This window comes from Monodon monoceros, unplaced genomic scaffold (genome assembly GCF_005190385.1).
Source record: "Monodon monoceros isolate NGI ecotype Baffin Bay Population unplaced genomic scaffold, NGI_Narwhal_1 Super_Scaffold_7, whole genome shotgun sequence".
Classification (NCBI taxonomy): Eukaryota; Metazoa; Chordata; class Mammalia; order Artiodactyla; family Monodontidae; genus Monodon; species Monodon monoceros.
This window is the reverse complement of record NW_021703784.1, coordinates 70,551,723-70,575,920: the sequence shown is the minus strand read 5'-3', so window position 1 is coordinate 70,575,920 and position 24,198 is coordinate 70,551,723. Positions and strand designations below refer to the sequence as shown.

Here is a 24,198-nt window from a genome sequence, read left to right as displayed (position 1 = left end):
ACACACACACACACACACACACACACACACACACACACACACACACACACACACCCCTAAGAAGCATATCTCTTTCCCATTAACTTGCAGGACATGCCAATGAAATCTCCATTGAAGATGTGAAATGAGAAATTTGACCTGGGGTTGTTTTCATTGAAAATTTTCACATCATTAATTTCACAAGTGTCACTGTCACATTCCTGGATATATACTGCCTTTCTCCTCTATTTTATATTATGGTGAAACTCAGGATCAAAATGAACATGAAGAAAATTATGATTCTACCCTTTTCCAAAAAAACATACCATCTTTAGTCAGAGAAGGGTAGATCTTGGAAAAAGAAGATGGGTAAAAAATTACCCCCAAATGTCTACTTTTTATGCCTCATCTTGTTTGTACATGAGATGGCAATCTTGAAAACCTATTCTGCCCCTGAAAGTAAAAAATAAACAATTTGGGTTCTTTTAGGGCATATTAAGTTCTCCATGCCTTTCTGTGTGCTCTTTTCTCTGCCTGAAATATCCTTTTCCCTTTTCTCTATCTAGTGAACTCTTATTCACCCTTCAAAACCCCATTTAGATGTGATGTTTTCTGTGATCCTCCAACAACTCACTGCTTTCCTCCCCAATCTAAATGTCGGTAGCCATGCCCTACTTTGAGTTTGCATAGCACTTCTCATAAGCCTCTTTTCTGGTACAGAGTATTCTGGTTCCTGCCTATCTTTCTCACTAGAATGTAGGCTTCTCAAGGCTAGGGGACAGGACACAAATTACCCATTTTTATAAGCTTTCCTCTCCTTCATTCCTCACCGAGTAATTAGTGCAGTGTCTGACACATGATAGGTAGGTAGTAAATGCATGGTGATTAAATGAATAAATGAATGAATGAATGCAGACTTGATCCCAAACCTTTCAATTCAAAATCCATTACTCTTCCCATTAAACTAAGCAATCTGAACTATAGAAATAGTAGCACTAAATGTTTCCTTTTAAAAAACTTATTTTCTAAGGTTTTACTGAATAAAAAGAAGAACCTGCTTCTCTGAGAAGGGTAGGATGTTCCTGGCTAACCTAACCTGCTTTCGGAAGCAGGAAAATCTCCTTGCAGGACATTTAGGTGGAGAGTTTCCCTTTGGTCCTAGTATCGGTTTCCATGGTCTGTTTGCTATTTACCTTCTGTTTCTTAGCAAAACCTGTCTTTCTTACGAGGCTGGGCGACACAATCCAGACCAGGTGACCCAGGAGGCTTAGTGTTAATTGCCAACTATTATAAGAAGGTGACTAGCTTCCCAGAAGGGAAAGAGAAGGTCAGAGGCAGCCACTTGGAATTGTCTGATAGTGCTTGGTGTCAATGACAAGATGAACACCAGGCTTCTTAGAAACCAAAGGATCTCAGAGAAAATTCAGCCCCCCTGGGACTGGCAGGATTTCAGATTTCACTGAGTACTGATGACTTATTTTAGTTCCGCTCCGGGGAAACTGAAAACTGGATTCATACTTACAGACAGACAAAGAGGAAAGAGAAAAAAGTTTCTTGACGTCCCTCCTTGCCTAGTATCGCTCACACAGAATTCTCTAGTGGGGAGACAAGGATGGCCTGGGGCTGGCTATCAGCAGCTTCTGGTAGCAGAGGGTGCTTGAAGGGTATGCAAGGACCTGCAGGAGCATCACCTGTCCCTGTGAGCTCTGAGGAGTACCTTCCTGCACATCCTCTGAACTCCACTGTGAAGCAACAAGGAAAAGAATGACCCTCTTCATATCATAGGTGGGAAAACAGAGGTAAATAGAAGCTATGAAGTTCATCTCGATGCACATGGCAAGTTGCTGGTAGCCCCGAAAGCAGGAGGAGGTTTCCAAACCACTGATCTAGTGCAGTGCCAACATAGCTCATTGCCTGGGCAATGATATTTCTTAAAAAGGAATGAATGGATAGATGAAATAAATCTGAATAGAGTTTTTATATATTATGTATTTTTATCAGCAAGATGAGCCAAGGCTTTGCTAACCGAAGGGTGGTGCCCTCCCAGCAGCAACAGCCCTGCCTGGAGTCTTAGAAGTGCAGAATTTCCTGCCTCTCCCCAGATCTACCAAACCAGAATCTGCATCTTAACAAGACCCAAGGTGACCCAAGAAGCACTGAGCTAGATAAGAATACCATTTTCATAGGTTATTCCCACTTCTGATGGAATAATTTTTAAAACCCTAGGTGGAAGAAAATAACAATACTGAATATTTGCATACAATTTCAGATACACAAAACTAGCTTATCCATTCCTTCTAAGGACCCTGTGAGGTACACAGGAGCTGGGGCTATTGAAATTTAACAAAAGAGGAAACTGAGTCCCCAAGTGGTAAAGTGACTTGCTCAGAGCTTGCTCTGAGTGTCTGAGCTTATCCAGTGACTTACACACAATAACCATTTGCTGAAGGAATGAATGAACCACCAACAAACTGGGGCTGGATCCTGGTCTTCAGACCACAGCACTACTAGGGATTGGTTCACTCTTTTTTTTTTTTTAATTTTTATTGGAGTATAGTTGATTTACAATGTTGTGTTACTTTCTGCTGTACAGCAAAGTGAATCAGTTATACATATACGTATATCCACTCTTTTTTAGATTCTTTTCCCATATAGGCCATTACAGCGTACTGAGTAGAGCTCCCTGTGCTGTACAGTAGGTCCTTATTAGTTACCTATTTTATATATATTATTGTGTATATGTCGATTGGGATTGGCTCACTCTGGAGGTTGCCTAAATTTAGGGTATTTGCTTTATGTCCTGTTAGACTTGACCTTGACCAGAGAGTCTTCAAGATGCCAAACTGGGGCGGAGGAGCAAAATGCGGAGCCTGCGGAAAGACCGTCTACCATGCGGAAGAAATCCAGTGCAACGGAAGGAGTTTCCACAAGACCTGTTTCCACTGCAGTGAGTTGGGTGAACGCCATGACGGCCCCTCAGCACTTCGAAGTTCACACTTAGTCACAGATACTGTGTATCAGTAGTTCTCAGAGTATGGTCTGGGGACCAGCAACATCAGCATCCCCTGGGAACTTGTTAGGAATATCACTTTGGGGCCCCACCTACAGAAAGGATGGCGCTCTCCTGAGCACCCCCTCTACAACCACTTGTCCGCTCAGAGGCCATTTCCCTGAAGCTCAAAGTCAGAACAAGCTCCCAGTGGTGAAAACTTGACCCAGTGGCGACATTTACAAAGTGTGACTTGACAGAGTAAGAAAGCCATCACTTATCTGCAGCCAGGATGGACTTGGCTTGATGTGCTGTCCCCACAGGCCAGCAGTCACCGAAGCCAGCTGCAACTGGTCTTTCCTAAGAAAGAACCTGTGTCAGGCTGGGGGGCAACAGATGACAATTCTGGAAGCGTCGGAAAGGGAAGCGTTTGGGGCACCATCAACTTGACAAGGGGAATCTTTACCGTCCCCTGCTGGACACAGTTTCACAAATGTCAAAACCAGGGGGGCATTTAAAACCCCGTGGTCCACCTGGGAGTCAGGCTCTACCCAACTCATGTGACTTTGGACAAGTCATTTCTCATCTCTAAGCTGGGTCATTGGCATCTACAGCAGAGCCAGGAGCAGAGTCTGTGCCTTCAGATTCCCAGTCCAGTCTCTTCAACACGACTGCCTTCTAGAGTTTCCTAGCAGCTTGGTCCTATTTTAGGAGAGCAGTTCTGTCTTGGCCACTTGCCTTCTTTGCTCCCCTCCAGTAGGTCTGGCTTAAGGGTTAGCTTTACTGGACATTTCGCAGACGCGCGCTCCCCAACCCTTCGTGACCCATCCGCCCCCATGTCTCAGCCCAGCAGCCGCAAGGCATCACGTTGCCTCAAGCTGTTTCAAACAGAACTTCAAGGGTTGGGCTCCATCTGTTAGGGCATGGAGACACTTCATCCTCCAGAAATAGTAGCGCTTTCTCTGCTGCAGGAGTTTCCATTATCCCTTACCTCCCACAACAAACATAACTGTCACCAAGCAATAGGGGGAACCTGCTGTGAGTGATTGGGTGTGTGGATTTACTAATGTTTTAGGTTTTAATGATGCGTAATTCTTTTTAAGCCATCATACACATTCATCAGGTTCACCACTATCATCACAATGATCCAGAGTCACTGCTCAAGAGAGTTCATTCCATAACCCTCTGGCTTTTGTCCAAATATAGCTAGTGTTCTTTAAAAAGAGTGGGGGAAAGGAATATTGGTAAGAACACTGGAGTTGGAGTGAAAATGACTAGGGTTTGAGTATGGGCTCTACCATGCACTTTAACTGGGTGACCTTGGGTAAGTCACCATTGTGAGCCTCAATTTCCCCATTTATAAAATAGAGATGGTTATACCTGCCACACAAGTTGTTTTAAGAAGAAAGCTGGGTTTCTTCATCTGAGATCCAATTTTCTAGGCCTTTATTCTCCTTTCATCAGCTTGGATGTCTGAGTGGGTACAGGCAACGGTGGGGATGCTTTCCATGGCGAGGGGTGTCTTGTTTTCCCAGGCAGCAGGAGGATGCCCTGTTTAACGGAGCCATGGAAGAACGATGTGAGCATTTGCTGGTGCATCCCTTTCAACCCCTGGATATTCTCCTTAAAACCTGTGGGTGGGATGGGGGTCTGAGCAGTACAGGTTTCTGCAGTGGTGGACAGAAGGATCCTGGAGAGGAGCGTGATTTTCTGTAGTATCGTCACAACAGTGGTCTGTCCACAGGTCAACCTGTAGTTGCTGGAAATAGAGTTCAGAGAGGCAGAGTCTACCTTAGTTTGTCTCCTGGCCAGTGTTCTCCAAACTTCTATACAAATCTTAACCCCCCTACCAGTGCCGTCCAAAAGATATATAATGCAAACCACATATGGAAACTTAAATTTTCTAGTAAACTTATTTTTTTAAATGTGAAAAGGAACAGGTGAAATTAATTTTAAAACATTTAACCCAATATATCAAAAAATTGTAATTTCAACATGTCACCAATATACACATTATAACATCATGTGGCGGGTGAGTGGCTACGGTATTACACAGCACAGCTCTGCTGTGCCTGTGTGTGTGAAAGCTAGTCAGAAGCCAGGGAGTGGCTATAGAATTGGCCAGGACAAGACGAGGTATAGGCAGTCCTGGAATGATGGGAATGAGCACTGGAGTAGGAGTCAAAGGACCTGAGGCCAGTCATGGCTCTGCAATTTACCACTGTATAATCGTGGACAAGTCACTGATCTTCATTCACACATGCATGCATGCATTCATTCATTCACTCAACAAATGTTTACGGAGGACTAACTCTGGGCTAGGCTCTGTGCTACATTCTGGGGATATTAAAACTGTTTTGCCCTCAAAGAACTCAGAGTATAGAACATAAATGAATAGTCAACAAGTTGTTCTGAAAAAAAAAACCCAAAGAAAACCAAGTTGTTCTGGAGATTAGTAACTGACAGCTACAGGAAGGGCAGAGACAGGTATATACCTTACATGCTCAAATATAAGGCAAATTCCCCCCAAAATTATTCCTCATAAAAAGGGTTTGCCTTGGCTTCAGAGTCTTATAAAGTCTCTCGTGCTACAGGACAGTCTCTCAATTACTCCATTTATTTAATCTGTTTTTTAATAGAAATTCTTACAAACAACATTGACATAATTATTTAATGAACTCCCATACGCCTGTTTCCCCAGCCACATAACCATCAACCTCTGGCCAATCCTACCTCATCTACAACCTTATCTTCTTCTCCCACTCTTGTATTCAATAACACTTTTTTTAAATAAATAAATAAATAACCACTTGAGAAAGGCATATTAGCCTGAAACAACCTCATTCAAAGCTGGATTGCTTATAGAGGTCACTTGATGGAACTGTTTTTTTAAAAAGGAGGCAAATAAATTGAATGCCCATATATTATTATTCCTGTGGATATATGACCTCACTATTACAAGCACTAAGTAGCACCCTAAACAACCTTTAAGGATCATCATTACAAAGCGATATAACAAGGTATTAGGCTGTGGAGGTCCTACATACTTTTTAATGCTGCCCTAATACTACTGCTAATAGGTACTTCTTGCTGAGATACAATTTCCAGGTGACAGCCCCCTTCTCAGGTAAACAGGGCTGCCTCTAAAAGACACAGACAGAAGTAGGGATGAGCTGCTCTGGAGAGCTGAGTCAGCTGCCTCAGAAAGACACTGTTGAGAAGGGAGATGCTGATGTTGAAGATGCAGAGGAATAATTTGGATACAATTGTTTCCTGAATTTGTGTCAGATTAGAAAAAAGTAACATCTCCAAATCCATATATTGTTGATCTATATTATTAAATTAAATGTTACAAGCAGGTATTTGACACTTTCATTTATATCCTTAAACGTTTATTTAATTCAAGTTGGCAAAAATTTTTCTATTAATAGAAAAATCTAATTAATAGAAGATTCTCTATTAATCTTCTCTTTGGAAAAACAGGGGATTGTCTTACATACTATGTATAATGTATATACACAACATGTGTATAATAACTATACTAGGGTAAAGTATGGGGGATACTTTACATTAGGTGATATACAGTAACCAAGGGGCTTGAGCCAATATAAGCCTAACAGCAGGTCTTCATTGCCTCCCCTGCTTCCAGAAGTGGATCAAAAGAAGTCTCAGCCGTAATTACCTCCTTGAATATCAAAGTGCTTTTCAAAATCCATTTTAAGTAGAGAAACTGCGCAATGCTGATTCTGATATGATTAAGAAAAAAATAAGTTCCTCCCCTGCCTCAGCCCCTCACCCCCTACTCACCCACACACAAATACACTCACACTTCCCGATGTCATTTGTGGTGAGACACTCAGGAGTGCATGTTGTCCCCATTCAGGGACAATATTCTTAGCTGGTCCAAGACCACACACCAGGTTCCAGTCCTGGCCTCCACCTCTTTCTAGCTGGGTACCACTGAAAACATTACTTCCCTTCTCTGTGCTCCAATTTCCTCATCTGTGAAACAGGACTGCCTTGGAATCTACGACTCAGGACAGATGCTCTGGTCAGGAATCAAAGTTGTGTTCTTGGCTGGTGGGGGGGGCCCTTGTGCTGAGTCCCTTGGCCCCAGTCAGGGTACTGGGGGTGCAGGGAAGGCGGGGAGGAATCTCAACGCTAACCCCCTGACCATCCTCCTTTCCTCAACAGTGGCCTGCAGGAAGGCTCTGGACAGCACCACAGTGGCAGCTCACGAGTCAGAGATCTACTGTAAGGTCTGCTACGGGCGCAAGTACGGCCCCAAGGGGATCGGGTATGGACAAGGTGCCGGCTGCCTCAGCACGGACACGGGTGAACACCTGGGCCTCCAGTTCCAACAGTGAGTTACTGCCCCGCTTCTCCCAGCCCGTAGAGCCCCAGCTTTCAGGACAGTTCATTCTGTTCCCATGGCAACGTTTTCTGGAAGTGGGAGAATGGACTCTATTGCTGACTTGCCGACAATAGGAATACTCAGTCTGACCAAGTTCTAACAATGTGTCATCTCTCCGAAGACTCTCTTTAAATTATCTGCCTTTCAAAAGGGCAATTACTTTTACACCATGGCTCTTGGTTTGCATGTCAAGAGAAAACCCAGAATGTACAGATGTTCTATTGTTTGACCTTCACAAAACTGCATGGAGTCTCTTTTCTTCCTTGTTGAGCATTTTTTGTGTAAATCACATAAATATGGCAGGGACGCAATGGCCATCCTCTGTGTGCTTGTCACTGAAAGATTTCTTCCCTTGGGTTGTATGATAACTAACGTCTGCATCGCAGTGGGGAGTGGCTCTGTGGGGATGGGCTGTGCCTCAGAAGTAGACAATTACAACTTTCTGTAGGTCTCCCGTGCTGCCTGTTGCCAGTACAACGTTGAGGTTTCCCCAACATTATCCTAGGGAAGCCAGGATTTCACACTGTGCCACCTCCATCTATCAGTCTGCTCTACATGATGATCATGCTGACCTCCAGCCCAAAACTGAATATATACACTGACAGTCACTGGCCTGCAGCTGCTGTCTGGCCAGCTGGTACCCGGGCTCAGCTCTGTGGCGGGACTGGCAGAAAGGCCCAGCCCAACTGAGGCAGTGTCCCCCAGAGAATAGCGAGAGCATCTGAAGAGTCAAGAGTCATCTGGTCCCTTCCAAAGAGAGTAGCCCATGGTAGAGCCTGGAAAACTGCAGGGATGTGTGACTAGTCATATAAATTTTTCTCACTACTCAAGCCCAACCGGAGATGCTATTTTAAAAAGAAAGATGATACCAGCTGCATTCTCTGTCTCACATTACCCAAAGCTCACTCTTCTACGTTAGGGCTTTCCTGTGGTGCTGCACAGCCAGGAAGAGTCTGGAGACCTGGGTTTCATCCCAGCTCCACAGTTATGAGCTGCTAACCTTGGGCACTTACCCCTCTGGCCCATGCTCTCCTCCAGCTAGCCCTGCCTCCTTTAGAGGGTTATGGTGAGGCTCAAACGATAAACGTACAAGGAAACGCCAAAAGATATGGAATCACAGGGTTATTACTGTGCCTCTCTCTTAGACTTTGCTCTCAAGAGGACAGGGGACCTTTGGATGCAGGGTGACAATTTGAACTGTGATAAGCATCAGCTCATTGGACTATGGTTTGTTTAGTATCAACTGTCAAGATCCCATCTTGCCCTGTAATATTTTTACTCATTTTGGAAAGCAGACCCGTGGGTTTCAAGGTGGTATAGAAAACCCTAAACGAACAATCACAGCAATATAACAAGACAAGGGTAATTATACAAGCTAACATACGTGGAACACTTGTGAAGTGCTTTACAACAGAAAGGAAAGAGGTAAGTGAATTCTGGCTAACATTCCTCAGCCCTTACAACAGGCCAGGGAGGCACTGTTCTAAGTGCTTTACTCATGTGGCCTCATTTAACCTTCTCAACAACCCTGTGAGGAAGGTACTATGACTATCCCCACTTTCCAGATGAGGCATCTAAGGCACAGAGAGGTTAAGTAACTTGCTCAAAGTCACACAGCTAGTACTGTTTGCCAAGGGAAGTCTATAGGTTTCATTCATTTGTCAATTTCCACCAGGTCCCCAAAGCCGGCACGCTCTGCCACCACCAGCAACCCTTCCAAGTTCACTTCGAAGTTCGGAGAGTCGGAGAAGTGCCCTCGATGCAGAAAGTCAGTCTATGCTGCTGAGAAGGTGATGGGAGGTGGCAAGGTAAGGACTTCTATGTGAGTCAGATGGGATGCCGGGAGGAATGAGAGAAGAAAGTAGGAACTGAGGGCGGGTGGAGGCCAGACCCTCCTTAGCTCCCAGGAACCACTTAGGAGCCACCCATCCTTACCCACTTTCCTGGGCTGTGACTGTCACCCTGCAGTGCCCTAGGAAACTGGAACTGGTGGATGGAATTCGATGCAATAAGCATTAACCCACTAGGGGGAGGCACCCAGCTAGGAGCTCTGGAGAAACAAAGGCACACAGGCTCCCCTATCCTGTGTCCACAATCCTTCCAGAAAAGTGTCAGCCCTGGGAGCTGTCACCACTGCATAACTCAGCCTGATATTGGCATCACACTGATGCACACAGCAAACACCCCACAGCAGTGAGAAGCATCCTCGCTCACAAATGTCCTGGCAATAGGGAAAGTCATCTGATGTCTGAGACAGTAACACGCACTTGTCTACAAGCTCCAGTTTCAGGCCTGAAGCCAGGGTGTTCACCAAAGGATCTGAGCCTGAAGAAAGACAAAAATCCTGTTTATACTAAGTAGGGGGAGGAAGCCCACGGAGAGTGTCTGACTCCAAATATAGGCACAGTCTCCACCCCAGGACAGGCCATTTAAATACAGGTTAGGACCGTGGGCTGTGCCTAGAAGACACGCAGATATGAAGAAAGCAGACAGTCTTCTGGATGATCCAAGTCACGCAACTCTCTTCCATCAGAAATACAGGGAGAGTATCAAAAAGGCTACAAATAATAAACGCTGGAGAGGGTGTGGAGAAAATGGATCCCTCCTACACTGCTGGTAGGAATGTAAACTGGTGCAGCCACTATGGAGAACAGTCTGGAGGTTCCTTAAAAAACTAAAAATAGAACTACCATATGATCCAGCAATCCCACTACTGGGCATATACCCTGAGAAAACCATAATTCAAAAAGAGTCATGCACCACAATGTTCATTGCAGCTCTATTTACAATAGCCAAGACATGGAAGCAACCTAAATGCCCATCAACAGAGGAATGGATAAAGAATGTGGTGTATAGGGACTTCCCTGGTAGTCCGGTGGTTAAGACTCCATGCTTTCACTGCAGGGGGTGCAGGTTTAAGCCCTGGTCAGGGAACTAAGATCCCACATGTCACACAGTGTGGCCAAAAAAAATTTAAAAAAAGAATGTGGTGTATATAAATGTGTGTGTGCTATATATGTGTGTGTGATATATATACCCCCCCACACACACACACATACACACACAATGGAATATTACTCAGCCATAAAAAAGAATGAAATAATGCCATTTACAGCAACATGGACGGACCTAGAGATGACTGTACTAAGTGAAGTAAGTCAGACAAAGACAAATATCATATGATATCACTTATAGTGGAATCTAAAAAAATGATACAAATGAAATTATTTACATAACAGAAATAGAGTCACAGATATAGAAAACAAACTTATGGTTACCAAAAGGGAAGCGGGGGGGGGTGGATAACTTAGGAGTTGGGGGCTAACGTATACACACGTTAAACATCAAGGACCTACCTACTGTATATCACAGGGAACTATATTCAGTATCTTGTAATAGCCTATAATGAAAAAGAATCTGAAAAAGTATATATATATATATATATATATATATATATATATATATATATCACTTTGCTGTACACCCAAAACTACTACAACATTGTAAATCAACTATACTTCAATTAAAAACAAATACACAAAGAGTTAAAATGAAGTTGAATTCCCTGGATGATTGCCCATTTCTTCACCTTTTTTCTTTTTTCATTTTATATTCAATATGTTACCCACTGCCTCAAGTCCAAGTTCCCCTCTCTTCAGTATTTTGGATCTTCTAGAAATGGGAAGCCCTATTCTATTTAGTCTGTTCTGAAGGAATACATATGGAAATCACCTTGATCTATTCATTTTTAGGGGTCCTAAGAATCGCTGGCCAAGCCCATAGCCAGAATAATTATTCCGGGGGCCAATTAGGTGGGTGAACTGTTAAGACAAGGGCATGCCTTTACATGCTGCTGGTCAGGGGACTTAACACGGAAATAAATGCCCTGCCTGCCCTATTAAATATCCACCTGCCTGTTCTCCTGTGCCCTGCAGCCTTGGCACAAGACCTGTTTTCGCTGTGCTATCTGTGGGAAGAGTCTAGAGTCCACGAACGTTACTGACAAAGATGGGGAACTTTATTGCAAAGGTGAGTGGTTCCAGAGACTCTCTAGAGATGTTTTCCCAGGGAGGGTTCTTGGCAGGGGAAGTTGTGTTCCTGCTGAGAGGCTTGTGTCTGCCCAGAGGCATGGATTCTCAGCATGAGCCAGGTTTGAGCTCGCAGGATGGGGAGCAAAGCCACCTAAGGGAAAGTAACCTCCTGCCTGACCCAGCTGTGGTCCCCTCCATAGGGACATCTGGGGGGACCTGATACTTATAGATACCCAGTGGTTCCTGAGCACCTGGGGGGAGAGAGGACAAGGAGGAAGCAGTGTCCTGACTGGCCTTGGAAGAGGCCTTAGGTCTGGACAAAAACATCACATTTCCTTTCAAAAACCTGAACACTCTGTCCATTTGACTGGCAGATAAGGGTGACAGCGTTGCGGGGTGCGCGGATGAACTGTGTTCTGCCTCTCCTGAATTTATCAAGACACATCTATCTCCTTCCTCCCTCCCTCCCTTCCTTCTTTCCCAGCCCCCTTCCTTCCCTCCCTTGCTCTCTCCCTCCTTCCTTTCTGACATTTCTGTTCCTGACGTTGCACATCACTTCGTGATCACAAAAAGCGAACTGACAAGCTGGTTTCCCTTCTGGTCCTCACAGCTCTGCCCCTAACTGCCTCCATCATCCCTTTGTCTTGCAGAGAGGCAATAGAGGCTTAGCTCCTTCCTGATGCTACGAAGAAGAAGGGACTCTTTAGGGCCAGGGCAATGTGTCCTCACCCTCAGAGCCTCTCCTAGGCCTTTTCTGTTTCTCAGCGGGGTCCTCCCACCCTTTCACTCAATGATGGTGCCTCAGCATCCCCAAATGTGTGTGTTAAGAGTTGGGGAGAGGCAAGGGGGAGGACGCTACTAATCAAGACTGTAGGTGGCCCAGCTTCTCCCAGGATGAGACAGGATGGAAACTGATGCACTATCTGACAGGGGCTGCCTTCTTCTGCAGTAGAGGGTACAGAGGGTGCTCAGCATTCACAGGCTATAAAATTCTAAAATGTTGCCACAGCCAGTAGGGAGATCAACCTGTAGAGAAGTAACTGCATTCTCAAGTGGCACAAGCTCTAGTAGAGGATGCTACACAATGCAGGGCGCAAAAAGGGAAGCTTCTTAGAAGAGAAGCTTCCTCTGGGCCTTGAAGGGTGAATGTGGGTTTGGGAGGGGGCGTTCCAGGAACAAGGAGCAGTGAGTGCAAAGGCACCAAGGCCAGGCCATCGTGGCTCGTTCCAGGAACTGCAAGCAGTTGTGTGTATCTGAAGGGCAGGCAGGGAGGCGGAGGCGGAAGCAGGAGGGGATGAGGCTGGGCAGGCAGCTGGCAGCCAGATTATGTCGACTCAAATGAGAAAATGTCTCTGAACACACCTAGGGAAGTGCAAAGAAGTATAAACAGTTTTATTAGCAGATCTAAAATAAATACAGTTCAATGTGTTTGAAAGTTAACTTACAAACACAATTGTCAAAAGGATGCCTCTCCCAGGTAAAAGGACTGTGCTCAGACAGAGGGAACTGAAATGATGGTGCTGACCAGCCCCTTCTCTCCCCTGTCCTCTTCTCTCTCGTTCACAGTTTGCTATGCCAAAAATTTTGGCCCTACAGGTATTGGGTTTGGGGGCCTTACACATCAAGTGGAAAAGAAAGAGTGAAAAGTGCACCGTTTCTCAGGTCTCTCATCGGCCTAAAGCACTTGCCAAGTATCCTACCCAGATGGAAACCCCTCCCCAAACATCCTTTTGTTGGTAGTTGGACAGTGTTTCTCTTCAGAAGTGATCACAGTCTTTACCTGAAGTTAGAAGAGATCTTTGGAAGAAAATTATTAAAAGTCTAATCCGTAACAAATGCTTTATTATTTACGATACTTAGGGTGGGAGAGGCCATAAATAAAAGTTTAAGTGGTAACTTCTACGTCTCTGGATCTTTTCTTTCAAATAGGGGGAAATTTTCAAAAAAACAGGGAGATAGTTTAAAAAAAATTGTGCAGAGGATGTAATGAATTTTGGTGTCAGCTGTGGAAAGAGTGAGGAGGAGGAGGAAGCCACGGGCAAAGGGAAGGCGTCTTCTAGAATCTGTTGGCTAAGCTTCTTTCTAGTTAGCGCTAATGGAGAAGAAAACAGGGGGTCCCGGAGGAAACAGACAACATGGTAGCAAATTCTAAAAGGAAAATCAAACTAATAAAACTGTTGACGAGCTGATCCTTCTGTCCGTATCATGGGCTTTGCAATATTACACATTTCGTGAAAACTCAGGAATGGCAACAAAATGTGGAGTTTGCTTCTGTGTTATAAACAACATGAGGATGATCTTCTTTTATTCTGGGACAATTCCCTAAGGTTTAGCAATTGTCTTAAAACTTCTCCTCCATCAGATTGCCAGACTCACGAATGAAACGCAGCCAATTAAAAATGTCTTCCTCTGCCTCCTCGGCAAGATCTCAACGGCTCAAGCGTGTGTATTTTCTCGCCTCTGCTTTTAACAACCACGGCATTTCTCCCACCACCATGCACTTCTCCATTATTTGCAGAAAATGAGAGCAAATGAAAATCTATTGACAAAAATTATGAAACACTTGACTAAACCGTGGGTTTTTCTATGCTCCAAGTCCCAAAAAGGTGTTCTTTAAAATGAGCGTTTATTCAGGGTTGCTTACTTGCTGTCATGGACAAGGCCTCACACTGACTTCATTATTTATCTATCTATCTATTTTTTGATGCTCAAAATGCAATTACATTTAATCATTTTCTCTCTCTGATTGGCATTAATAGAACGGTTCAGAGAAACAACAACAACAACAAAGCAGCTGGCAGAGGTTGTGTCCCATCCCACTTTCAAAGAGATAATATACAAATATGCTTTACTTGCCTAGAGACTCTCGCTGGGGTAATTCAGCCACTGAGTTCCACTCAAACGGCCTGAGGATGGAAATATTGTACATTCCACATTCTCTGGGGAAGGAAGCCTAGGACAACGTATTTTTAATTTGTAAACCTTTTCCCAGAGCTATGTAAGAGATGCCATCATTGTCGATCGAACAATTAATAACACCAGGGATGAAATGAATTAACTAGACCAAATCCCCTTTAACCTGCACTGACTTTAAAAGCAATATGCTACCTTGGCCCTTCACTAGGAAGTCCCCCACGCTAGGGACTTCCAGGCTTGCTGAGGGGTAAGATACATGTGAAATGACTACCAGACAGTGCAACCTATTCCTCCACTGCAGTTCAGTTACCAGCCCCACTTACCACACACCCAGGAGACAAGCAAAAAACTTCAGTCATCCTTAGCTCTGCCCTCTCCCACATCCCCCCTTGCCTCATTCCCCAAGCCTCCCTGATTCTGACTCCTCCACGCCCACTCTTTGGTATGTGTATCAGTCGGCTACGGCTGCCATAACAGAGTACCATGGAATAGGTGGCTTAAACAACACAAATTGTTTTTTCACAGTTCCGAAGCCTAGAAATCTGAGATTAAGGTGTCAGCAGGGTTGCTGTCTTCTGAATTCTCTCCTTGGCTGGTACATGGCTGCCTTCTCCCTGTGTCTTCACATGGTCTTCCCTTTCTGTATGTGTGTGTGTTGTAATTACCTCTTCTTATAAGGACACAAGTCATCCTGGATTAGGGACCACCTGAATCACCTCGTTTTAACTTAATTATCTCTGTAATACCCTATCTCCAATTATAGTCACATTCTGAGATACCAGGGGTTAGGACTTGGACATAGGAGTTTGGGGGTGTAGGGGGGCACAGTTCTGCCCATAACAATATGTCATATAAGGACTTTCACGAATTGGTCTTGGACTTAACCCATTCAACTTAGCTTTAGACAGTCTCTTCCATACAAGCCCCAGCTACATTCAAAGACCTGAAGCTTTCCAAATACTACAAGTACCCTCACCCCATCATGCTTTTGTGAATGCTATTTTTTTGCCTGGAATGTCAGGAAGACGGAACCTCCTCCCAACTCCTTAGCCTGGTGAACCCCTAGTAATCAAGTCACAGGTCAAATGCCATCTCCTCTGTAAAATCTATTCCTGAACTACCTGAGCAGAATTAATCCACCTCTGTATTCTCATAGCCAGTACATAATTAACACAGCACTTATCTCATTGCATTAAATTTTTAAACTCCCATCTGCCTCCTTGTTAGAATGTGACACACTTGTATTCACAGTGCTCGAAAAATAGTAGGCACTTAATAAACATTTGTGGAGTGAGTGAAGAAGAGATTATTATATACTGGAGTGGAGGGGCTTGGAAATGAAAAAACAAAACAAAGAACCTTATTGTGGTTCAGCAGTGTCTGTGTTTCTCCTCTGCTTCCTGGGCACACTCTTCTACTGCATTTCCCAGGCTCCCTACCAGTGACCAGGACACATGCTGAGTTGGCCAATGGAGGCCCGGCCCCCAAGACCCCCAGAAAAGTCTCCACTCTCTCTTTGCACATCTGTGGATACAGAAGGCCCAGTGGACACTGCGGCCCTAGGAAATGGTGGAGCCATTAATTGGGAAGGAGCGTGGGTCCCTGCATGGAAGAACACCTGCTAATTCTAAATGGACTGTGACAAGAAGGAGAAATAAGTCTGATGTTGTGTTAGGTCACCAAGATTTGGGGGATGTTTACTATCGTATTAACTTCCTTGAATAACATGCACCTGAAATAGTGGATGTGCTGCATCCAAGAGAGCTGCTATCAGTGTCCATCCCGTTCATTTAAGTCGCAGGGAGCATGACCAGGATTTTGCCTACTATTTGTGAAATCAGTTCAAATGTGTCCTCTCCAACGTTGACGATACAGGCATTTGGGAAAAGGAATGAAGTTACGGCATGGTGATACGAGTCACACGATTGGGCTTGCTTTGACTTTAAAACAAAACAGAAACAAAGCCCTGCTATTACCTCCAAGCTACTGCCTTCTCCCCTCTCCTTTCAGAGCCAAACTGTAAGACTAGGTCCCATTTATTCCTTAGCATCTCGGCATCTGGCTTCCGATCCCCCCATGCCGCCACACCGCTGCACCGCCTGAGCACAAACTCTCCGGTCTCTCCTCAGTTGCTCTTCTCAGCCCTGCCTTCACTCCTGACCACTGCTTTCTCTCTGAAATTAGTTCCTCTCCTTGAATTCTATGACTCCGTCTCCCGACTGCCCTCATACCCAACCTCCTCCCAGCCCCCTCCCCTTCCTCTCCAGCTCCCTAGATCCATGTTCCATAAGGTCACATTCCTGCCCTTCTCCTCTCTCACTTTTTTTTTTGTTTGCATTGGTTTTCATCTTTGGTCTATTTTTAGAATTGATCTTCCCATTTGGGGAGGGCAACTCCCTTTTCATTTTCATCTCATTTTTCTAGGTGTCTCCTGTGACAATCTCATCCATCTGTGCAGGTGACTCCCATCCATGCCCTGGCCTCCTTCCAGCTGTCTTAACTGTTCCACTGGATAGCTTTAAGTATCTCAAACAGGCCCCAACTACCAAACTCACCACCCAGTCTCTCCACACTGTTTCCTTTACTTCTCAAAACAGCAGCACCGCCCCCTCATTCACTGGGTTCAACACTGCAAAGCCATCTTTGACTCCTCCTCTGCCTCAGTCAGCAACGGGGCCTGCCCTTCCCTCCTGTGCCTTCACTACTGGTTGCCTAGACCACAACTAAAAGTTTACCTCTAACATTTTTTATCTGTCAAGGTCCAGTCAGAAAAACAGAAATCACACTAGTTTTGTTTTTTAAGAGAGAAAATAATAGAGGAAATTGGCTAAACAGGTGCTAAAATGTTTGAAAAAGTAGCAAGGGACACACTGACTTAACACAGAGATACAAACTGCAGCAAGCAGCTACACCACCCCTGGGGCTGCGGAAACAAAGAGAAGAGATGCGGGTATCCTCATTTACATGCCTCAAGGAGAGCTCTCCGGGGGACTAGGAGTCAGACCTCTGAGGAGAGCGCCCTGCCTAACTGCTGGTGCTTCTAAGGGGCACCATGGAGCTGATCCAGGGAAATAGCTGGACACTGATTCCAACTGTCATTGTCGGGGTGAAGGGCCATTGTTTGAAGAGCACTGAGGGGAACAGCTGGCAAGTAGGATGGAGTAAGTCCCTTCTCCCCTCCTGCTTCCAGTCTACTGGCAGAACTTAACGGAAAGTCGGCTGACAAGGAGACTGTAATTTTCGGAGTCCTAGCCCAGACACACACGCAGAGTATAAGGGGAAGATGTGGCACATCTCCCTACCACTAGCTTCTCTCGCTCTAGTCAATTTTCCAAAGATTTCTGAATAGCCAGCATTTATTGAGCCCTTACTATGTGCCAATTACAATTCTAAGCACTTTCAATGTATGAACTCATCTAATCCTCTTAACAGCACCTGGAGGTGTATACACCCCACAATATTACCCACAATACAAATAAGGAAACTGAGGCACTAGAAAGCTAACTCATGTGCCCAAAGAGATGAAAGTAGCTTATAATTGACATATCCAGGATGCATACCCAGGGTGCCTAGTATAAAACAGATTCCCAAACTTTTTTGTAACTTTCACACCTACATATACCCGAGGGAAAAGCCAAAATAGAATAATGGGAATGCAATTCCCAAAGTAAACGATTCTCAAACTGTAGCACATACATGTAAGAGCCATCTGGGGAACCTGACAAAAATTCAGACTCCAGGACTCTCTTCTCAGAGACTGATTTAAAAGGTCTGAGATGAGAAATTTGAATTTCAAACACATTATCCCTGGACACCACCCTCCGCACCCACCCCCCAGCCCGATTCTGATGTGAACGGCCTGTGGACCACCATTTGAGAACACGAACTTGGCAGGGGTTGGTGAGAAAATAAGAGAGGATATAACTTGAAAAAGTCCACTTGCCCCCAGATTGAGAATCAGCCTTCAACACAACTCTGATCACATCGTGTTCTGCTTAAAATCCCTCAATTCCACTCAACAGACTTATTCAGCAGATTCATGCAAATATTTATTGAACACATACTACGCGTTAGACAGTATTTTAGGTGCTTGGGATACATCAGTGAACAGAACAAAGATCCCTCATGGACCTTATAATCTGACAGGATGGAGAGGGAGACAGTATGCAGTAGACAATAAATAAATCACACAGTATGTTAGAAGGTGGTAAGTGCTATGGGGGAAAAGGTAGCGTAGGGTAAAGAAGAGGAAAAGGGCAAGAAAAGGATGTTACGGGCTTCCCTGGTGGCGCAGTGGTTGAGAGTCCGCCTGCCGATGCAGGGGACACGGGTTCGTGCCCTGGTCCGGGAGGATCCCACATGCCGCAGAGCAGCTGGGCCCGTGAGCCATGGCTGCTGAGCCTGCGCGTCCGGAGCCCGTGCTCCGCAACGGGAGAGGCCACAACAGTGAGAGGCCCGCGTACCGCAAAAAAAAAAAAAAAAAGAAGAGGATGTTACAACTTTCAAAATGTGGATGAGGGTAGGCCTCATTGAGAAACCGACATTTCGAAGAAAGCTGTGAGGAAAGGCACTATGGATTTCTGGGGTTACAGCAGTCTAGGCAGAGAGAACAGGCAGGGAAAGGTCTGAGGCAGAAGCATGCCTGGGAGGTATGTGGGATCAGCAAGGCGAAAAGCAAGAGAAGCGGTCAGATCCTATAGGGTCCTGCAGGCTACTGTCGGGGCTTCGGCTCTTCCTCTGGTGAAATGAAGAGCCACTGGAGGGTTCCTGAGCCCAGGAGTGACGTGATTCAATCTGCTTTGTACGAGGATCACCCCACTGCTTGTAACAGGGTGACGGTAGAAGCAAGGAGACCAAACAAGAGGGCTGTAGTAATCCAGACAAGAAGTGCTGGTAACTCAGGACTACAGCAGCAATGGTGGCCAAGAGGATTCAATTCTGGATATATTTTGAAGATAGAGCCAGTAGGATTTCTCAAAGAAATGAATCTGTGGTATCATGAGAAAAAGTAAGTTATCAAGAAAAGATTCTAAGGTTTTGGCCTGAGCAATGGAAAGGATGGAGTTTCTGATCAACTGATATTGGGAACACTGAGGGTAGGGAACAGGGTTGTTTATTTTTTATTCATTTACTTTAAAATGTATTGTACGTTTTATTTTTAATCGATTTTTTAAATCTATGTTTTATTTGTGCACATGGGGCTAGGGTAGAAATCAGAAGTTCAGTTTCAATTTGGACAAGTTAAATTTAATATGTCTATAGATGTTTAAGTGGGTATGTCAAGTACACAGTCTGGAGTTTGAGAAGGAAGTCCGAACTGGAGTTAACAACCTGTTGCGTTTGGGCACATAGATGGTATACGTCACTACACAATCCGATGAGATTATAAAGGAAGAGGAAGTGAGTTTAGATAAAGGGCAAGAAGATCAAGGAGTCGCCTCTGGGACATTCCACAATTAAATGGTAGGGGCGGAAAAACAGCAAAGGAGATGTTAGGCTCTCAAGAGCAACCAGCGAGAGGAGGAGGAAACTCAGGGGTGCTCTCCTGGAGGCCAGGTGAGGAAAGTATATTAAGGAAGCACCTGTCAGATGCTGCTGGTAGGCTCTGTACGATGGACTTGGAGCTGACACGCAATTTAGCAACACGGAAGACACCGGTGTGCTTGACAAGAGCAGTTTCCATGAGGTGCTGGAGGTGAAAGCCTGACTGCAGACGGGTTAGGAGGAGGATGGGAGAGAGGACTTGGAGATATTGACAAGGTTTTCAAGAACTTTTACCTACAAGAGTAAAGAAATAGTTCCTTATTGCTCACCTTAATCTTACAGTTCCTTCCCTTAACATCGTTCAATGCCCCTGGTGATCTAGCCCCTGTCCACCTTTCCAACTTATTAACCAAGCTCCCCACTTCCAACATCCTATAGACCCAGGCTGTCATTGTTCTGACTATACTTTAGACTTTCCCGTTGTCTTTACTCATAGAGTTCTCTCCATCTGAATGCCTTTCACTTCCAACTCCCTATTTCCAAACTCAGTATCACTGAAAACCCTTTCTAATGCCCTATCATCCATAAACACTTCCTCGATTACATCCACTGAGGCTCTCCCCAACCTCTAAACTCTAACCATATTTAATTTGCACCCCTCTTATAGCTTTTAGTATTTTCTACATTATACTATAGTTTCATGTATCTTAGCTTCCCCTCTAGACTGTAAATGCCATGATTAGTATGCCCAATTAAATGTTTTATGGTCTGCAACACCTAGCATGATGCTCCGTAAATATTTGTGGAATAATTTAAAAATGAATGAAATGTGCTTTCCATGTTACATATCAATTAGGTGTGCTGCAATACAGTGGCTCTGGGAATTTGAATTTTAAACAAGTGAGCCCCAGGCCCCTGCCCTGTCCCTGTGACTCTGATCTAACTGGTCTATGGACCACAATTTGAGAATATTTACTTGGCGGGTGTTGGTGGGAAAGGAAGGGAGAGAGAAAAAGTCCTTCTGTCCCTTAAATGAGAATCAGTCTTCAAGCCACAATTCTGATCACATCATGTACTGCTTTAAAACCCTGCATTCATACAACAAATCCATTCAAATATTTATTGAACACATACGTGTCAGGTGGTATTCTAGGAGGCTGGGACCTCAGAGTGGGTAGCCCACTTGGTATCCATTTGACCTTGAAGAAAATACAAACTTCTTTAGGCTTTAGTTTCCTTATCTCAAAGCCTCTGTAGAAAAAAGGAGAACAGGTCTTTGAGGAACTGAAAGGTCTATGCCATTAGAGTACAAACTGTGGTCCAAAACAAGATGGTAAACAAAATAAGGCTCTATCATTCCGGGCCAGCTGGACATGATAAGAATTTTAGCTTTTACCCCAAGAGCAATGGGAACCTAAGGAAGGGTTTTCAGCGGGAAGGTGCCATGCATGTCCAGGGGCATATTCATATATATATATATATATATATATATATATACACACACACACACACACACACACACACACACACACAATACCAAGAGTTCAAGTTGAATTAGCATTTCTTCCAGAACAAAGAAAATGAGCAATTACAATCACACCAGTCGAATATTTTAAGGGTACTAAGTAAAAATTGTAATTAATCTTTAAGGTTTCCCGTTCAATTTTCTAAGCAAAACGGAAAACAAAATTAAATCTTGCTATTGCTACTAACAGTGATCTCAGCGCATTCCTGGAATTTGGGAATTTTTCTTCACATCCTATATATACCTTTTCTCAATTTAAGATTCAAGAAGTGTCAAGTGTCAGAAACTAAGTCTCAACTACAAAAAAAAAATTTTTATTAAGTGTGAAAGCAAAACAGGTACATCTATTTAAATACTTTTTTACATATTTATAGATAAAACAAAGACAAATAATTTATCAAAAATTACAAGTTTAAAGAATAATACTATTTTGAAACAGCCAATAAAAGTATCTGAAAATACCACATTTTCTCCATAATTGGTGAATATTATCTCCAAAAAAAAAAAAAAGAAGGAACTTGCATTTTCTTGTGAAAAATATAAAAGTTTTTTTTTTTAGATGTCTGCCAAGATTGTTCAGAAACAGTCCATCTTACTAAGTCTGAAAAAGTGTAAGCCTTTCTCGAGAACTTCTGTTTTGACCAAATGCTTTAAAAACCACCTGTGTTTTCCTTTGGGCTTAGGTGAACTCTAAATCTTCACTTCACTTGCAGACCACAGGGCATCAACATAAATACAAACAAATCAGAGTGAGAGTTGTGGGTTGCTTTTCTTCACACTGAGCGAAGAACTTTCTCCTTAGCTGGGTGAAAGACCACGGTGTGCTGTGACGTCCAGTCTACTGCACAGGGCTTGACCAAGCCAAAGCAGCCACACTGAAAGAAATCCGCGAGGTTCTGTGTGAACCCAAGGCTGCCAAGAAAGAAAGAGAACACGTCTTGCTACATTTCCTGTTAGCATTTGACGAACATTCATTCAAACCATAAACATTCACTGAGAATTTACAGTATACATCCTTCCAAGATCCTGCAGGGAATCTAGAGGTGAATCAGACAGTCTTGAATTTACAGCCCTTAAAACTGAAGCCCAGTTCCATTTCTGGACCTGAATCCCTATTTTGAGATTCCCTGGCTTGTGCCCAGCAACTCAAGTTCATTTTGGGTCCCCACTCACTAGAACAGTCATTGCCATCATTAAGTTTCTTTCTTTCCATTCCCACTGCTCTAATTCAGACTTGGACTATCTCAAAGGACAGACAGGCCAGAAAAACTATGATCAACAAGATGGGATTCTTCGAATTCTAAGAAACTCTAAATGGTGTCTCTGTCTCAATTCCTTCTAATTCTTCCTACGTACTGGAGACTGGTCCTCCAAACACCTGATATATTCATAGCCCCTAGCCTCCCAGTCAAAACCCTTTAACAACATTCCTCTGCCCAGAGGCTCAAAGCCAAGTCCCTCATCTTCGTACTCACAGCCCTATACAATAAAGCCCAGGACTCCTCGGGTATTGATGCTCCAAACTCATCTTTTGTTATAGCTACTCTGGCTTTATTTTTCCCATGATCACAACTGCATGGGCCATTCTTCTACCCTGGAACCCACACTCCCCTACTCTTCCATCAGGTAACACCCTTATCCTTTTAAGCCCTACCAGTTCTCAAGGCCTAGGTCAAGGCCCACTTCCCCTTTGGAGCCTTCCTGACTACATATCTTCAGCATCATTTTTTCCTCCATTAAATTCCTGAATGCTACTGTCTGTTCCAGTTATCATGAATATTCATTTTTAGGCATATGCCCCATCTTTCAAGTGCCTGACCCAACGTCTTAAACACATCGGAACACATCTGTGTGTGAGGGTGCATGTGCCACTGCTGCTGGTTACTGAGAGTGGTCAAGAAATTTCCAAGGCTGCTAAGAAGGTAGCTTCCCAGGCAGGGGGCTGCCCACACGGAACTGATGGGGTGGAAGCAGGGAGGCGTGCTGGGGACCGACAGGGCCCAGTTCAAGAGCTGGCTAGTGAGTAAAAGTAACTTAGGGGAAGACAATAAGACAAATCTTTGGAAGCTAGTTTCAAAGTGGCTCCAAGGCTTTACCTTTAGTTCCTCCAGTAATGCTGCCATGTCTTAGCAATTCCCCAAAATGCCCCAACTCTCTCACCTCTGGCCCTTTATTCAGACACTTCTCCAGGGCTCAGGATGCCCTTCCTTCCTGCTCCCCACCCCACACCTTTCAAGGCTCAGCTTAAAATTCCACCTCTATCACAAAGAGGTCCGCACTTCGGTGGAGTAAGTGTTCCTCTGGTTAAGTCACTGAGAAAGGGATTTTATTATCACTGCCAGTCTGAAACAATCACCACAAGCTTGACACGACTCTCTACACTCCATCACTTTGGCCGTCTCTTCCCAATTAAGTCAATTTCTCTCCTCTAAACACACATCATAGTCATATCCCAGGCTCTGATTTCCTTGTCTAACAGCCTAACAGTTTCATCTTGTACCATGAGTGTGCTTTAAAATAGACTGCTCATGAGATATGCAGTGAGCAGTCAAATCCCTAGAGGGCACTGGGTCACCTCTGCAGCGCTCTCAGCCTCCAAGATCCCGACATATCTGACAGGAAGATAAGCTTCAAACCCTGATCTCTCATCTCATAAGATGACAGCAATCCTACAAACACTCTCATTTTCAGCTGGGGACAGGTTTTACACAACCAGTGCTCTGGGGAAAACATATCCCAAACCTGAAAAAGTAACTTTTCCCTGACACAGGTGGGCACTTTAAACATCAGGCTAAAAGAATTACTGGTGATAGAAAGTCAGGTTGAAAATCCTGGCAAAGCTCACAATCTAACGCTTTCT

The 24,198-nt window shown here is 44.3% G+C and overlaps 2 protein-coding genes and 1 long non-coding RNA gene across 6 annotated transcripts in view; 1 reads left to right on the top strand and 2 right to left on the bottom strand.

Moving 5' to 3' along the window:
- Window positions 1-13,518, top strand: part of CSRP3 (cysteine and glycine rich protein 3) — a 19,877-nt gene extending 6,359 nt beyond the window's left edge. The window contains exons 2-6 of one of the 3 annotated variants that reach the window (XM_029209565.1): window positions 2,787-2,926; window positions 7,163-7,331; window positions 9,058-9,190; window positions 11,318-11,411; window positions 12,980-13,440. In XM_029209565.1, the coding sequence (XP_029065398.1) occupies window positions 2,815-2,926; window positions 7,163-7,331; window positions 9,058-9,190; window positions 11,318-11,411; window positions 12,980-13,056 (585 nt within the window). In that variant the 5' untranslated portion in view covers window positions 2,787-2,814 and the 3' untranslated portion in view covers window positions 13,057-13,440. Of the gene's footprint in view, window positions 1-2,786; window positions 2,927-7,162; window positions 7,332-9,057; window positions 9,191-11,317; window positions 11,528-12,979 lie in introns of those variants that run through there. The other 2 variants (XM_029209566.1, XM_029209564.1) reach the window with 2 other exon arrangements.
- LOC114887727 overlaps window positions 1-21,263 on the bottom strand; it is a 50,300-nt gene extending 29,037 nt beyond the window's left edge. The window contains exons 1-2 of the long non-coding RNA XR_003791567.1: window positions 20,948-21,263; window positions 4,349-4,727 (exon numbers count right to left, since the gene is read on the bottom strand). This is a non-coding gene — a long non-coding RNA (uncharacterized LOC114887727). The remainder of the gene's footprint in view (window positions 1-4,348; window positions 4,728-20,947) is intronic.
- Window positions 21,264-21,631: 368 nt separating this feature from the next.
- ZDHHC13 (zinc finger DHHC-type containing 13) overlaps window positions 21,632-24,198 on the bottom strand; it is a 48,052-nt gene continuing 45,485 nt past the window's right edge. For both annotated transcript variants that reach the window (XM_029209258.1, XM_029209259.1), the window contains exon 17: window positions 21,632-22,250. In XM_029209258.1, the coding sequence (XP_029065091.1) occupies window positions 22,112-22,250 (139 nt within the window). In that variant the 3' untranslated portion in view covers window positions 21,632-22,111. The remainder of the gene's footprint in view (window positions 22,251-24,198) is intronic.